Source organism: Leguminivora glycinivorella, chromosome 19 (genome assembly GCF_023078275.1).
Source record: "Leguminivora glycinivorella isolate SPB_JAAS2020 chromosome 19, LegGlyc_1.1, whole genome shotgun sequence".
Classification (NCBI taxonomy): Eukaryota; Metazoa; Arthropoda; class Insecta; order Lepidoptera; family Tortricidae; genus Leguminivora; species Leguminivora glycinivorella.
The window spans coordinates 15,698,919-15,716,953 of NC_062989.1; the positions used below are offsets into that span (position 1 = coordinate 15,698,919).

General features: G+C 37.5%; 1 protein-coding gene across 1 annotated transcript in view; it reads right to left on the reverse strand.

Annotated features, from left to right (window-relative positions):
* The window catches only part of LOC125236786 (nuclear receptor corepressor 2-like), a 211,208-nt gene that overhangs the window by 4,742 nt on the left and 188,431 nt on the right, over positions 1-18,035 (reverse strand). Inside the window, exon 14 of the mRNA XM_048143712.1 lies at positions 1,830-2,043. Coding sequence (XP_047999669.1) covers positions 1,830-2,043 — 214 coding nt within the window. The remainder of the gene's footprint in view (positions 1-1,829; positions 2,044-18,035) is intronic.

Below are 18,035 nucleotides of genomic sequence, written 5' to 3' on the forward strand. Positions count from 1 at the left end.
GGTGAGGGCTTTTAAACTTGGATGTAATGAGGTTAATAAACACGGAGAATAAAAGAGGGGACAGAATACCTCCCTGTGGCACCCCTGTGCTTAAGTCATTCTAGTCAGACTGGGCTGGGCCCACACGAACAGTCTGGGACCGACAGGAAAGGTACGAGGCAAACCAAGTGATTGCTTTCGGTGAGACTTTCAAATGAGAGAGGGCAGCAAGGAGGAGATCGTGATCCACTACATTAAATGCATTCGAAAAGTCAATGAGGACCAAGACAGTGACTTTGGAAGATTCCATGCCCAGCCGTATGTCCTCAGTGACCTTGAGTAACGCTGTTGCGGTACTATGCCCAGGTCTGAACCCAGATTGGTATGGAGACAAGAGCGAATTGTGATAAATAAATTTAGAGATTTGATCATAAACGGCGGCTTCAAGAATCTTTGACAAGTACGGTAAGATAGAGATGGGTCGAAAGTGACTAAGAGAGGTAGGGTTAGAATTTTTTGGAAGCGGAATTACGTAAGCCTTGCGCCAAGTGGAAGGAAAAACACCAGTAAGGATAGAAGAGTTTACAATGTGGGTAATTATAGGCACAACACTGTCGACAATAGGAATGATCATTGCCCGTCCAATACCATCATGACCAACAGCGTTCGAATTAATGGAGGTTATAATCTTTTTGATGTCACTCATAGTAACCGCATTGAACTCTAATGGTGAAATGTCGAGAGAAGGAAGAGAAGCAATTAGGGAGAGAGTATTTTGTTTCACCACAGAGTCCAGCACCGAAGCATGAGAAAAATGAGAATTTAAATTGTTCAACGAGAACGAAGAGCAATCTACCGACGAGTTTGACTTTCCGATTCCGAGAGACCTTAGAAATTTCCACGTGTCCGCCATGGAAGAAGACAAAACATTTTCGTAGATGTGCCGACGCTTAGCAGCCCTCACCATTTGATTGCATCGGTTCCTAGCAACTTTGAACAGACGCCAGTTCTCATCGCACCGATCGCGCTTGAGAGTCCGGAAGGCTTTATCACGTTTCCGCATTGCCATACGGACACCGCTGGTAATCCAAGGAGCCGGAGGTCGTCGTAACCGTACCTCTCGCACCGGGGCGTGCACATCGAACAGTTGCTGAACTGTAGTGCTGAAAGTAGAGATTTTTTCATCAACTGTCGGTGCAGCGAACGTCGGTGTCCAATCAATAGAGGCGGCATCACGCTTCAGCTTTTCAATGTCCATGCGAGCATAGTTACGGACTCGTACTACCGTGGGCTTATTCTTGGGAGCCTTTATTTTGTAGGTGACATATATCAAGTCATGCCGCGAAAACCCCGGTGCTAACATCTGCCCTACACCGACTACGTGTTCGTTAGATGACGTGAGAACAACATCCAACCATGTGTCAGGTGAATCCAAGTTTCGGTGAGTTGCCTTTAGGGGTAAAATGGAGAAATCATTCGCTTCCACGGCAGACCTGAGATACGAGATTTTTTAAAAGTAGTGACGATATATCGTTCGATTAGCGACCAATCGACCTCTTTTCACACAACTTCTCTCTTCGCAGACACTTACGATTATGAAGCTTCGAGTCGTAACCATTTGCCGATGGCGTTCTTTAGACACTAAATACTGTTTTACTGAAACTGACAAGAAACAGGGTTCAGCGCCTCTCATAGAACAATAGAATTGTTTTTTTTTTTCTTTGTTCTACACGCAGCTCTTTTCAATGGTATGAAATCCTCAAAGAACTTGCCCTGAGAACTGACATCACGATTGATAGACGATCCTCGTAGACGCTAGGAGATAAGGAGTATGTGCAAGCATGTCTCACCTGCAGCGGACGCACCTGGTGTGGCACGCGTCGCACACGCGACTGCCCGCGGCATCCTCCCGCAGCCCGTAGAATAGCGCCCGCGAGCGCGAGACGGCGCGCGTGGCGCCGGCGGCGCCGCAGACCGCACACGCCGCTGGTGTCGGCGTTGGCGTCGGCGTCGGCGTGGGCGCCGCGGCGGGCGTTGACGGCGTGCTGATGCGCTCTATCACGGCTGTTGACAATGGAGAAACAATAATTAGGATTGGATTATGTAATCGATAGGTCAATTTATGTAGACTAAGAACGTCTGAGAAATGTAATAAGAAGACTAGGAATAAATATCAATGATATCGATGTCACATAAGAGCGAATGACGTTTAAAAGTTCTCTAATAGAAATCTGACTTATTAAAATTATCATCATCCTCCTTGCGTTATTCCGGCATTTGCCACGGCTCATGGGAGCCTGGGGTCCGCATTGACAATTAATCCCGAGATTTGGCGTAGGCACTAGTTTTACGAAAGCGACTGCCATCTGACCTTCCAACCCGGAGGTTTACTAGGCCTTATTAGGATTAGTCCGGTAATCCAGTTTCCTCACGATGTTTTCCATCATTTATTAAAATGATGTATTAAAATATATAACAACCGCAAAATAGCAATACCAGTGTAAGTAGGTATATATTATAATCGTATCACTCTAAATATTAAAAATATCAATATTATTATATCCATAATAGTTTCCTTTACGAAATATTCAAGCCGATTCCAAAATATAATTAGGTATAAAATTAAAATATTAAAACTTCATAATGAACCTCCAATTTTTAATTAATAATAATGATCTGCTTTCATGAACATTATCGTTAATCCGGCACGTGAAGTCCGGTTTTTACCGTCAGTGTTAAGCACCGGTTATACCGTGCTCGATAAGCTGGTATAAATAATGAGAGCTAAGCTCTGGTAATCTGCTTTGGCTTGCAAATTGCGCGAAGCGGTCTGCGCTCGGATAAATACACAGAGGAAGTAACTAACCAGTATAAATAGGATTCTGTTAAACACAATTTATGAATGACATAGAAGAATAAAGTGCCACGAAATGGCCTCACCTCAGCATATTGCTGGCGACTTCCAGCGCTGGTCTTCCGGTGAGACCATTAAGTGAAAAAAATCACGGAGGGCAACATACAAAAATAGACTTCTTTCTTGAAACGATTTTGTGAGGACCAAAATGTCAAATACAAATAAAATGTCAGAAATAACGAGGAAGCAAAATTACATTTCACTCTCAACGTGACGCCACTATAACCGCATGATGTCGTTGTCAAATCACAACAAGAGTATTTTTGCTTTAACAACCTAAGACGTGTTGTATTCTTATGTCGTAGCGATTGCAGTGACATAAGTCCTAATCTTTCATGGTGCCTTGTCAAATTTATCCTAATTTTATAAGGCCAAAGCTGACTAAAGTTAAAGTGTAGTTGTCTATTTTCTAACAGTTTAACTTATACTGGCGGTAAGAGGCGAAACCAGGCTATTGTGTGCTTGTCGCAATAGCAGCGGTGAATATTGCATGGCCTGCCCGTCCGCCTGATTCGGATTTACGGATTAAGCCAGATTTGTTTGTACATTATCGAACCTACATTGTTACCTGGATAAGCAAATAACCTACACAAACTTCAGTTTATATTTAGTCTTTAAATATAATCTGCAAAGTGGATATAAAGGTTAAACTGTGTCTTTTTACTTCACTGTGGAATTTTGATGAGAACTAATAATAAGTTTTCTGTAAATTGCGGCTAATGTTTAAACTTACGATAGGATTTGTGGACATGAGATGTCGTCGTATGTTTGGAAGTAAAGTAATTCTTATTATCGGACTCAACTTCACTTCGTGACACAGCGAATACTCATCCACGCATTACCATTTCCCGGCCTCTGCGATAATATCCTGTTACAATGGCGCCCAGCTTTTTCAAATAAACAAAACCTACATGTCAACAATAATTACTAGAATTGACCAACGTTTCGAGCACAGTTACGAATTGCAAATCCTAGTAAATTGACGGCCGACGCACAGTGACGTTTAATATTGTATTCCGGGTGTTGCACATTCAGGATTCAACCAAATATTATGTATTGGATAAATATAGGTTTTATAAATATAACGAAATTGTAAGCTCGGAATTTAAAACTTTTTCTCATTCAGTCTGGGGAAATGAGAGCACCTTTAATTGGACAATAAATATTCAACCTGACGAACATGACTACTGGACCCTTATTGATTTTTTTTTTCGAATCAGAATCATTAGAACTATTGAGCACCCAAGCCTCCTTGGTCGATCCAATAACCATGACTATTTTTGGCAAATTAAAGGTTAACAAATCATTCTGGATATCACGTTTAACGTCACGTTTCACGTCTGACAGATGACGGGATGACCTAGACACCTTCCTACCCAACTGGCTGAGAGGTACTATATCGGGAGTAGTGGAAGTCAATGGGAGAGGCCTATTGTTCAACAGTGGGACAGAAAAAAAACTTTTACAAGACTTCATTAAGTATCTTCTACACCAATCAATTAGTTCTCATTAATAGACAAATCAAATAATATTAGTCTTACAAATAGTACTGTGTTTAAATACCGTAAAACCGTTTTCCCAAGCAAAAGCGCCCGCAAGCGTCTCCTCAAACCGTGTTATTGACAAAGTTAACATCGAACTACCAACAGAGTAATTGGCGCTAACTCGGTTTGTTGGAGTTGCAGTGTTGCCATGTTAACAAAGCGATAATTTACTTTGCCGACAATTCGCTGCATTATTATTGTCCCGGAGCTGTAAGTTCACATTTTTGACACATGACAGCGTCCACAAAACGTAAACTCGCGCGACCTAATGAAATTTTAAATAAAATCCTGTAATAATATTTTAAAAAAATCAAGTACTTAAAACAATATTTCGCTTACTTTAAACATAATCTAACACATGTTACATTTTTGAGTTCGTGAGTATATCACGATATTAATTTATCACGCAGGATTTACTTATTATGATTTATGTAATTTATCATTGATTTTAATTTTTAAACTAAGTAGTGCTGTGGCAGAGTCTGTCATTTCGATTCAAATGACATTTCAGTAAGTGATAGAACTCGTATATTTGTTTAAGAGGGGGTAGAGCAGGGAGAATTTTCAGAATCTGTCAAATTACCCCATTACACACACAAACACCCTTCACTCACACTACCTCAATTTACTGTGAAAGGTCAGTGACCCTTAATTTTTTTCAAGAGTGTTATTTTGAGTTTGTAGTCAACTACTTACCTCCTTTGAGAAATTAAACTGTAAAAAAGGTAGCATACAAGAAGACAGAGAAAAAATTCGCATCATCTAGCTTTCCTTCTCTGTTCATGTCTCATATGACTTAAATTTACCTAAATATGTAGATAACGTTCCTTACTCAGTTGATTGTTTATCTAGGTGTATTTCAAATTACTTTGCACTTCATTTTGCGTTTCTTTTCTATACTTACTTAGATTAAAAATCGTCAGCCTGCCTATCCCCGCAAACATTATTCAAAGTCGTATGTGAAGGCCGATACCTCCAGGCAGACAATTATGGTCGCGTGATAAATGATAAAACATTCAGCCCTATCGCACTATTTGTAAGTGCACTAGGGACGGTCCGATGTTTTATCATTTATCGCGCGACTATGATTGCCCTGCAGGTCTTCAGAGGCCTGTGATGTGCATTACGTATATGCGGGTTGTATTAAAGACTATCAGATATTTTCTTTATTCTTTTTGGTCGTTAGGTTTTTTTATCATTTAGTTTGATACAAAATAAAGTATGTGTATAAAATAAAAACCTAATGAATAGAGTACAGCTAGCAGCAGTCAAGTCAGAGACACAAAGAAAGACGGATATCGACGCATATATTATCTTATCTTATCCCAATACCGCCATCGCCATCTGCATCAGACTCTTTATCTTACCCAATTTCCGAGTCTCTTCTCTAAATTTCAGTTTCTTGAGTTGAAAATGTTGAAACTCATACTTAGTAATAAATAAAACACAAAAAAACATATAAAAATCACAATATAATTTTAAATTATAGCTTAGACCTTGTACCAGTTGCAGTCGCCACGTCTGTAAAGTCCCTTGTAGTTTCTTTTAAATGGCTAAATACCTAGATGTTATGTCATAAACATCTGTGACGTGACTGAAAATTAAAAAACATCGCTCAGAGATAAGGTTCAAATTAGCATGGCAAAAAATACAACAGTGCAGTCAAAATACGAAAAAGCAAATGTCAATGTCAATATCACTGCCGTATTTCAGGCAATAAGGGCTGTTTTCTCAAATATGAAAAAATCTCAAAAGCAGGACTTGTAAAGACTTTCTAGGAAAATTATTTTTAACTTGATAGGTAGACCAATTTATAAAAGTTGTACGAAAAAAAATTCTGAACTAAGTTTGTAACTATATATGAAAAGCATTTTTATCTTAGATTGCATATTTTAGTATCGTAACGATTTTTCTTTCAAATAAAAAAAGAATTATTAGAATAGATTCACGGTGTCTACCGTAAACTGGGGTTACATTGACCAATTTGGGAATTTAAACTTCTCTAGCTTCTACATGTAATGGGTAGCTATAGCTAGCTTCTACATTTAATGGGTATTTTTATCCATTAAATGTAAAGAAAGAAAAAAAATGGGGCCATCAACTTTTTTAGTCTTTTCCTGCTAAAAATCTAGAAAAGTAACAAAATAATGTACGCAGAAAAAAAACTATGAGATCAAACTTAAACTGACATTGGGGTTACTTTGATACCCTATGTTTTTTTTAAAATGGTAATCGAATGTAACCCCTTGCAAAAGTATTTTATCTCAAGAAAAGATAAAAGAACGGTTCGCACAGTCAAATATTAGAACTCTTTAACGCTATTTTGGGGTTACTTTGATCAAAAATAAAAATTACCTACCATCTTCGAAAAACCAACTTTATTTGTAATTGTTTCAATATTTATCACACGAAGAGATCAAATTATCTGCCTCAACTCAACAAGTACCGTGACATAATCAGACAATAATCAACTATGTGTCATTATGGTCAATGTTACCCCATGTAAGTGATCAAAGGCACCCAACAGAGTAAATCATTAGTAATAAATGCCTAGTTTGACTTTGTGATACAAAACTCAATACTTACAATGGTAGGTATAGCTAAGCAGAAACACATTTCTGGCAAGCTACTTAATATTCACTGTGAACCTTTTACTTGAATACCACTACGTTAGTTTAGAAGTTATTTAAACATGAAAAATAGCAACAAACTACGCTTATATTTTAACACGTTATCCGCACTGCCCACGACCATACTTACTTGTTCACTGCGTCAGAGCACCATTTATAAAGGTTGGTTTAAGGTTATCATATGTGTAGATTTCGATAAATTTATTTTATTAATACATAACCGACTACTCACCAAAAGGGTCAACACTAGCACTTTTCCCTATTCACCCCAACGTTAGGGTGAGCGAAAATTACTAAATAAAACGACATATTTTCAAAGACAAACCGAAGTTCACACCGCTGGAAGATTTTTTGTGTAAAAAATTAGCATGGAACATATAAAAAAAGTGCTATCGACGTTCAAAAGTCGGTTTTGGTCCTATTCAGCACAAATTACGGTAGTTCATACCCGTTCCGACCCCATGTACCCAAAATCTTTAGAAAACGATGTACTAAGTAGCCCAAATTGCAGCGCCGTCTCTAGATGAATTGGGTTACTAATTTATGCAAACTACTTAAGTCGCAATAGATGTCATTTCATTTAGTATTTTAGAGGTAACTAGTAAAGATAATTTAGTTTTACAATTGTGCGAAAAAAGATTCTAATTTGGCCAGATTTTTTAACCGACTTCCAAAATTCAAAAGGTTATAAATGTATAGTTTTTTTTTAATATCACTTCTGGTCCAATTTCAAACCCCACAAATATTAACGGCAAACTGATAATGACATTAAGTTTTTTTGAAATAAATTTGTGACATATGTGGGTAGTTTAGTAATTATAGGCACCGACTGATTGTGGGTAGGTTTATATTTTCGCTCTCTGCTAATAAATCTTGTATGGAACGGACGTGTTTTCTTTGGTGCCTCTTCATCAGTGCTGATCTTCGGCTGGGAGCATACCTTACAAAATTAAATGCCAAAAAAAGTTTATCAGTAAAAATTACTTATTTGAAAATAAAGTCATAACCGTTTTCATGCTTATACATTGAAATAGATATCACGCACGAAAGTAAGAACGACAAGGCCCCTTGGTGGCTGAGCCGGGAATCGAACCCGCCATGTCTCTCGCTATACCGTAATCCTCTAAGTGCCACTTGCACCAACGAAGATGGAGGATTAACCTGAGGGTTAACCCACTATTTTACATGGAATTTGACAGTTGACAGCCCACTAACCCTAAGTTAAGTGGTTGGTGCAAATGGACCTTATAAGATTCATATACGAGGTGGTCAAAATGTGCCTATCAGAGATAATATACACTAGAGAAATTTCGTTGGGTACCACTCGGCGGGCGGGTGGCCTAGTGGTAATGACGTTAGCTGCGTAAGCTGAAGACCCGGGTTCGATTCCCGGCTCGGCCATCAGTAGGCCTTGTCGTTTTTTCTTTCGTGTATGATATCTATTTCAATTTATGTATGTATGTATGTATGTGAACACTTTATTGTACATAAGACAAGTTAGGACATATAAATACAGTATAGATATAGTGTACAAAGGCGAACTTATCCCTATAAGGTGTCTCTTTCAACCTTTGAGCGAATTGAGAATTTATTATTTATATAAACTTGAAAAAGAACAAATCAAAAATTATTCAATAAAATAATTTTATTTCTTCCATAGTTGTATAGTTTCATACTTATGATTTTTATTTTAAGTAATCCATTTATATTATAGCAATCATGGGTGAAACGTGGAGGTTGACAGAAGTGTAATTAACATTTCTAAATGTTGATTTCTTGTATCTAGTTTAACTACGAAGCAATACATTGACTTATAAATTGCATCCATATACAGAGAGGTCATTCATAAAAACATCACTTTAGGTAAGTTATATATCTTTTATACAATTTGACAACCATTGACCACACATCCCAATTCACCCCTCTTCCGACCCTAATCACCCCCTTCGTACACCTATTCACCCCCTTTGCGACCCGATTCCCCCCATTCCTAATCCTATTCACCCCTCAGGCCGCGGATATTTATCCATCAAATTGAAATTGAAATCGTCTGTCAATAAAAAGAAAATTGTAGTAAGTATGTATGGAACATAAACTTTAGAAGTGTAGGTATACACTACATTCAAAAGGATAACGCACAAATTCTGAGCAAAATTTTGCACAAAAATAAAGTTAAAATGAGTAAATAATACAATAAATTTAAATGCCAACTTTGACAGACATTTTCATGCCCCTAACTAAATATATTATTTTCCCTGGAACTTCGGAACCCTACACTGACCGTGACCCGACGCGCTCTTGGCCGGTTTTTCTTCTCAATGAAATGCAGAGATAATAAAAAATTACACCTCCCAATTTATAATAATTTTTTTTTTGCAAAAAATTCATTTTTGGCACAAGCTTTACCTTAGCCGACTGTACCTTTCTTTCAACAATCATCTTTTTCTCTCCGAGATGTTTCTAAAAACACTTTACTCAATGGGGATACGACGTTTCATAACAGAGTTCCTCTGACCACCTTTCTGCTCCATCATCAGATCACCTCCATGATACCATAATATTGCATTGTCACGTGATTTACATATGTGTGCAAAATTTCAGCTCAATCGGAAACCGGAAAGTGGGTCAAATTTAGCTTCTACGTTTTGACCCAAACTAACAAGGCAAGTTGAATAAAAGCTTGTAAAAAGGCTTCTGATATCAGATTTGTAATAAGTTTAGTTGTCATAGTTTAAGAACAGATGAGACAGACATATGCAATGACAATATAATACTGCACGTGTTTCGTGAGATGTCAAATCACCTCATACAATTTACCGCTCTAAGGCAACTAAGGTAGGGTTTGTTATTGCACTTTAATTACATATTAATGATTTCTAGCCCGTAAGATATATATTTGCTTTAACAATGGATAGATATTTATGCGAGTGAGAGTGTAATTTAGATTTTTATAAGGAAACAAATATTTGTAAGCGACCCGATCAGATATTTATACGAATAAGGACCCTCCCACATCTACCGTCTTGCGATCGTAGCGTCGGGCCAACTGTATGGCTAAGCCGCGCCGACGCGATGCGGCGTCTTTTTCCATACAGTTGGCCCGACGCTACGCTCGCGAGACGCTAGAAAGAGAGACTATGTTTTTGCCGGTCACGAAGCATCACAATTTTTTGCCGGGAATATGTCGTCATATACTTATGGCCTTTATAGAGAATCGGATATATTGTCACGGCCGTTCATAGTCATCAGTGGCGGAGCGTCGATACAACTCGATTCCCAACGGGTTCCCTAAAATTCTCTAGTATCTGTAGAAGTCCATACAAAACAGATTCGAAAAACCCCTCCGGCTTTACCAATGAAAATTTTCACGCCCCGCCACTGATAGTCATATACGTATGCTGGTGACTGTTCCATGAACATCTGGTCTAGTTGAATGGAGAAGTGCCATTCAAGACGAGCGTTACTTTCTAAACAACGATGAACTTACGGTTACTTACGTGTTCGTGGTATGCACAGGGTAATCTTTAATGAAATTAAAACATTTTTTTATATAAAAATTTGAACCAGAAGCACACCATACGGAATATTGTATTTAATAAATAGGTACTTATATACCCGCCCGCATTTCCCTTTCTTCTATTCTAAGTAAGAATCGATTAATAAGTATCTAAATATGTAAAAATAAATTAAATTATAATTGTTTACATACAACCTGGTTGACAAAATTTGACGTAGGTGCTGTCATATATATTTTTAAAATGACGTACTGTTAATACCAGCGTAATGAAAATTTATTCCAATGAGTAAAAGAAAACATGAAACTCTTTTCAATTTAACCGAACTAGAATGAAATCATTTATACTCATTCGGTTGTGTTCGTTATTTTCTTTAATAATGTGATATATTTTTATTTATTTTTGATGCACAAGCCATGCACCTTTACACTTTAAATGAGATTGGATCTCCACCTGACATTATCGACTTACCCTATTTATTTTGAGCACAGTTTTACACTGGTATGGTTTTTCGTGTACGTACACGATTTTCTGTCAAAATATTTGTCAAATTTAATTGTCAACGCGGAGCGACCGGCGACACGTCTGCCTCCGATGAGCCGCTCACGGCATCTAATCGAAAGGAAAATTCTGACAGCAATGGCGAATGTATGGAAATTTTACGATAGTTTAAATTTAAGGTAAAATTTCTTTGTTGCCTTTGAGAGGAAAAATATAAAAAACCTCAAAACTTGTAGTCCATTTATCTGGCTTTCAGAATCACATAATGTTATAACTAGAGTATTGAATTTTTTAACAAAGTTTACTAAACGGCGACATACGTTTTTCTCATTTTAGGTCAACTTTGTGTGGGTTTAGTTATTACACCGTAAATAATTGGAGATTGTGAATAGTCAAAAGTTGTAGACACACTCTTTAAGATAATAACTACATTTATTTTATTTCATTTAATTTAGAAATGTGAGCAGCATTTGTTAAACGCCGAATGCACTTTTCGAGGATTTCGTACGACCCCCTCTTAAGCGCCTCCTTGTACATAGGGCCTAATCGATTCAACCAATTCGTAATTAATCGCTAGATTTGGCACATCGCGTCTTTTTTTTTTTCCTATCATGGCTTTTACTCCTTGCTATTTTGAGCCAGGTGGATTCTGCCAATGTCGTGGTGACTTTTGACTTTTTTTTTCATCGCGTCTTAGCCACATCGCAACATACTTCAAAACAAATGTGTCAAAAATGTGAACTTACAGATAAGATGGTGTTGCAGTGTTGCCATGTTAACAAGGATATTTTACTTTCTAGGGTAGATTATGTTTACATTTATTTAAGTACCTACAGACACATACTATAATTACATAGGTAAGTAAAAGTACACCAGCGGATAGTCAAACGTTTGTCGTGTAATCCCTAGATGTCACTGTTTGCAAGTCGTTAAACCGTCGCGCTCGACTGCCCACAAGCGACGGAGGGGAGCCAATTCTACCGAGCAACCACTCGACACCAATCATTTCATTGGGTTATGTTTATTTTAATATATGTACCAATGGATTATAGGTTATTGTTTGTAGTACGGTATTTTGGAAAAGTTTTTTTTTATAAATGGGCTTACTCATGGCCACAGACTAGCCAAAGGCAAAGACGTGGCCTACGATGGAGTGAGTTCGTCCAGTAGATACCTGTTCAACCTAGATTTGGAGGTTGCCGGCTTATATGACCTCGGAAATATAGCCGCCAGCAAGGAATTACACTCCTAATTGAGGAATTGGCTTGACTCCTTGGCTTGGTAATATAAATTCGATTTAGGGCCAGTTACATCAACCACATTTGACAGACACATCATCGTCACGCAGCAGACGTCTATGGAACTTCCCATACAATAAAATTTAACGAATGATTTAACAGTGACAGGAGGTTTGACGCAACCGCCAATTATTGGGAAAAGTTCAAAGACGTTTACCGAAAACACAAAAAAATGGAAATATCTATAGTAAGTTACACAATTTTCGTCAATTTAAAATGAACCCTCCGGTCGTGTTTTAATTTATCGTCACTCGTTCCAAACTTCCTCTTTTCCACACTTGTATCGTAATGTACACGGGTTCCATCGTGACGAGCCCTAATGACCCCGGCGCGGACACAGCGGGTAATTGTCCAAATAGCTGATTTGCTATTCCGTGTGTCCGGGATCACGGCGACGGATTAAGTCCCGGATCTGCGATACATCGCTTTTTGACGTTTTTAACTAATGGATATTACAACCTTTGTTTGATTAAAATTGCTTGAGTTGCGTTATAATCATACAAAATTATAATGGATGACAACTACATAAAAAAATGGCATTCTGTTTAGTCCGTCAGTTAGATCGTCCAAAAATACTGAACACATATTTTTCGCTGTTTCTAATTAATGAGAAAATACAAAGATATAGAGCATCAAAGTTCCGGAGTTGGGGCTTGTGACGTCACTTCTAAGTAAAAATTGTACCTAGGAGTGACGACACACGAAACTTCAATGCACTGTACCGTCGTAATTTTTCGTTTACGAGAAAAAGAAAAAATACGTGTCTAAAATTTTTTGATAATCTAACTGACGGACTAATTAGTTTTTTTTAGTCGTCTCGCCTATTATAAAAGTATAATATTTGTAGTCGTGATACGGTTTTAACGAAGCTATTGTGAAATACTTGCAAGCATTGTGAAAGAGATTATTTCTAGCTATATTTTACAAAAAACAATAACATAGGTACGGACAGTTTCAGTAATAACAACATATTGCGTTATCCCGGCATTAGCCACGGCTCATGAGAGCCTAGGGTCCACTTTGACCGCTAATCCCAAGATTTGGCGTAGATACTAGTTTTACGAAAGCGACGTTGTGCGTATATACGATCGTTTTCCCGCAATTTCTTTACTCATAATTTGGTTTTTCTCAGATGCGCGTAACTTTTCAGGGTTGCCATAAACAAACCTAGGTTAGCTACTCATCTATGGACGACCTTAACGAAAACCGTAAAAAGTTCACAGTTTCCCAATTATGACTAATGATAATCTGGCAATCATTAAATTATGACTTTGAATAACTATGACAAAGAGATCCGTTGTTCAACACAATATGCATTTCACATTGTAAGCTAAACGAGTAAAGAGTAAGTAAACTTATGACTATCCTGCACCGCCAGCCCAACTTTGATAAATGCTCATAATACCTAGACCGCGTATCTAGTCGTAAGATCAATACGGGAGTTTGCGGAGCGGGCAATTACAGCTTGCACACAGATCACTGGGATTCGCTAATTGCCCCGTTTTACTGTGGGGATACACCGTGCAGTCACTTGGAGTAATACGCTATCGATATTTTGTACAGTCACAAGAGATAATATTTGGCCAAAACCATCGTTGTACCATAAATATCGTGATTGGAAGACTTTTTTATCACATTCGAACAGAAAAATCGTTCTCCCGAGGAAGTTATGAAATTTCTAGAGGTACAATCGTATTTAACTTTTTTTTACCTTTTTACATTTTTTTAAATTGCAAGTGTGATGGAAAGCATTGTGTGTAACTCTTATTCATTGAAGCAAATTTAAAGAAGACATTTTTTCGGGGGCAAGCTTTATATGGCGCAGTAGGTAGGATGCAAATATACAAATTCCTACCACATACAATCACGCCTGTATCCCATAAAGGAGTAGGCAGAGAACACGAAACTCCGAAGTTTCAGTACCACTCTTGGCAAATAAGGGGTTGCAATAAAAATAATAATAAATAAATAATAAATATTATAGGACATAGGACATCTCGTCTACAAACTCATATCCCATAGTCGACTTCTACGACACCCATGAGAAGAAAGGGGGTGGTGAAATTCTATATAACAACGGCAATAATCTAACTAAAATCAGAAATCTCCTCGAATTGGATGGATAAAATTATAAATGGATGTATTCGAACAAAAGATAACTGTAGCGAGCAAACACTTAATTCACTTAGAGCCCCCGCGGGACGGTGGTTCGGTTTAGCACATCCACCGCGGCGTTTAGATATTTACAGTTACCGCTGGTTAAACACTACCTATAGGTACAGTCAACCAATTGGAACCCTAGGCCACTGTAGAACTATGTCATAGTGACGTTATAAATCAGATTGTAAGAAATCTCTTACTGCTTGTCATTTTGACATGGTTGTAGAGTGGCCTAGGGTTCCAATTGGTTGACTGTACATGGTTTGCTAAAATACTAGTTCAATCAATATATGAGCTCTAAATTACTTATTTAAGGTGGCTCGCTTTCCATACAAAAAACATCTACCATTTATTTAGTCACCGCACACTACAACTAAATAAAAATATGCGCATACATCTACTATACATTATCCGTCGTCGCGGTAGTGAATGAAATACATTGTTTCATACAGAAATCATGGACAAATCCATGTGAATTTTTTATTAATTTTACGTAAATGTGCGTGCCAAATTTTGTGTACAGACACAGAGCCGTCATATTTCGCGCATTTTTAATTGACATTGTCATCAGTGACACTTGGCTCTTGACAAGTAATTATTAAAGATATTGGTTTAGTTAACTCAAGCAGACTCAGAAATAATGACGCATTTTGTCAATAAAGATACATATCGTATATTTCGGCACTGCTAATGTAAATCGAAATGGCGTCTTGGTCAAATGCACCGATTACGAAGCAGGTGATTCTGAGTTCCATCCCGCAGTTTTTTTTAATCATTTGAACTTTTTTTGGATTTTTTTTTATATATTTTTTAAATGGAATATTTGACTATTACTATATTGCTTTCCTATTTTTTATTTTCATACAAAAATACAATACAATCCTTTATTATGCCTTTGTTGATAAAATAAAATATTACACGTCTGGTATAATACATTATACATAGGTCAAAGTGTGGGCATAGTATTAGTAATGTATTGCATTTACTGAGCTGGTTGACCTATGTTATTGTTGTGTGAATGTTTTTCTTCAACAACTAAATGGTTATATACAAGAATATGGGTAGCTTTTGCACATTGTAATTTTTCCTCAGTCACCCGTTGACCACGAACGCTGTAAAAGTGATTTAATCCGTTTTCATAGTTTTTATTTCATGAGTAACTATCGCGGTAACTGAAGACAATATTAACTAAATGGTTACAAATAATAATTATCATCAAATTATCATCAATATAATCTGGTCCAGGCAGGCAATTATGGTCACGCGATAAATGATAAAACATCTGGCCGTCCCTATAATCGCACTTACTAATAGTGCGACAGGGACGGCATGATATTTTATCGTCTATCGCGCGACCATGCTTCCCGTGCTGTACTAGCTTTAGCCCGCGGCTTCGCTTGCGTTAGAAAGAGACAAAAGTAGCATATGTCACTCTCCATCCCTTCAACTATCTCCACTTAAAAAACATGTCAATCCGTCGCTCCGTTTGGCCGTGAAAGACGGACAAACAAACAAACACACATTATCTTTGGTGAAACAACGAATTCTTCCACTTCAGATTATAGAGTAACCAGCTTTTCCCATTTATAATAAACTAGCTTTTGACCGCGGCTTCGCTCGCGTAAGAAAGAGACAAAAAGTAGCCTAATATGTCACTCTCCATCCCTTCAACTAAATCCCCTTAAATAATCACGTCAATTCGTCGCTCCGGTTTTGCCGTGAAAGACGGACAAACAAACAGACACACACCCTTTCCCATTTGTAATATTAGTATGGATTTGACATTATTATTTATATTTAAATAATTATATATGTATAGCCCAATTTCGTCGGTAACAGCGTGTTATGTAATGGCGTCGTTGGGGAACAATCGTCTGTCACGCCGTGAAGGTGCGTTCGATTCCCAGGATTCTATAAACTTTTTGTATTTTTTTGGATATAAATTTCGTTTTTTTTATTGACCGAGCAAGAATGGAGAGCCGAAGGTATCAATTTTATCTTAGAGAACATATTGATTTTTTTATTGTCATTTTGATTTTCTATTTATTAAGTTGAGATATAAAACACAACTTTTAATACCCTCGCTAAATATAATATTTTATCGAAATCACTCCTTAGATAAAAAAAGTCCACTTGAGTTTTTAAAGCATTACGTTACTCAGTTAACTATTGCATTTTCATTTACTAATTTAAGATTTCAAAAGCGATTTGAATACCCTTACCCTTGCTCCATCCAAAATAAACAATTAGAAAAAAAAATCATTCGGATCGTAGTTTAGAAACTAAAATTTATCTATACTTTTTGGAATTTTTTAAAATATCAGATTAGGATAATTATGTTAGAAATTCTGAGTTCGACGAACCCAAAAATTATTACCATGTAAGATAATAGGTTTTTAATCTTTTTTGTGGAAAACGCTCAGTAGTACATATACATTTATGTATAATAATAAAACAAAAAATAGTGTCACATAGTGTTGTGTTCCTGCCGGTGAGTAAGGCTGCCAGAGCTCAACGAGGGTGCGGGGTGCTGACGACGGGAGGACTTACGGAACTAATTTGTTCCGTCTATTGTCCTTTGAGTCGTCGGCAACCCAAACCCTCCTTTGAACTTGTACACTCCTTTTTGCTGTGCATACGCAGCAAGGGAGTGTACAAGTTTCTAATGGGGCGGCAACGCGCATACGACACTCTTCGAGTTGCAGGCGTCCATAGGTTACGGTGACCGCTTTCCATCAGGCGGACCGTATGCTTGTTTGCCACCGACGTAGTATTAAAAAAAAAAAAAGAGAGAAAAAGTCCTGGATTCGAACCCAGTACTTCCATGCAAATCATGCGATGGCACGTATTTACCGCAAGGCTATTTAAACAAGCTGTCGCCGCGTGAAATTATCGACTAGAAGGAATACAAAAACACTGTTTGTATGTGTGAGTGGTACTTAAAAATAGTGTAAAATAGTAAATTTATTTACATTAAGGGGATTAACGTTACAATGAGAAGTTGAATGTTTGTTGTAATACGTCAATTTTAATATTAAATGTTCGCGAAGCATAATTGAAAGTATATAAATGCCTGTACGACTCCACAAAAAAAATAAGACTGGTAATTTGCAGATTAACGCCATCTAACGCAGCCTGAGCTTCGGGTAACCTAGGCGAGCCACCTTAAAAAAAAAGTTTTTGAATCTTTTTTCGCGAAAATGCCCATTAGCCTTTTGAACACTGCCTCTCGCGTCAAATCTGGCCTACATGCCAATACCTCTACTAATAAATAACGAAAATAAACCTTATCTGTCAGCAGAACAATTGCTTTGACAGCGTCCGCCATAGCAACTATAGGCGTTGCTGGCGTCGTGGGCATGACAACGCACGACGTCTTTAGGCGTCCTTAGAAGATTTGCACAAATGTCAAATACAACATATAATATGTCGACATAATTACACACATACAATGATGATCCATGACATAACATATAACATAACATAACATAACA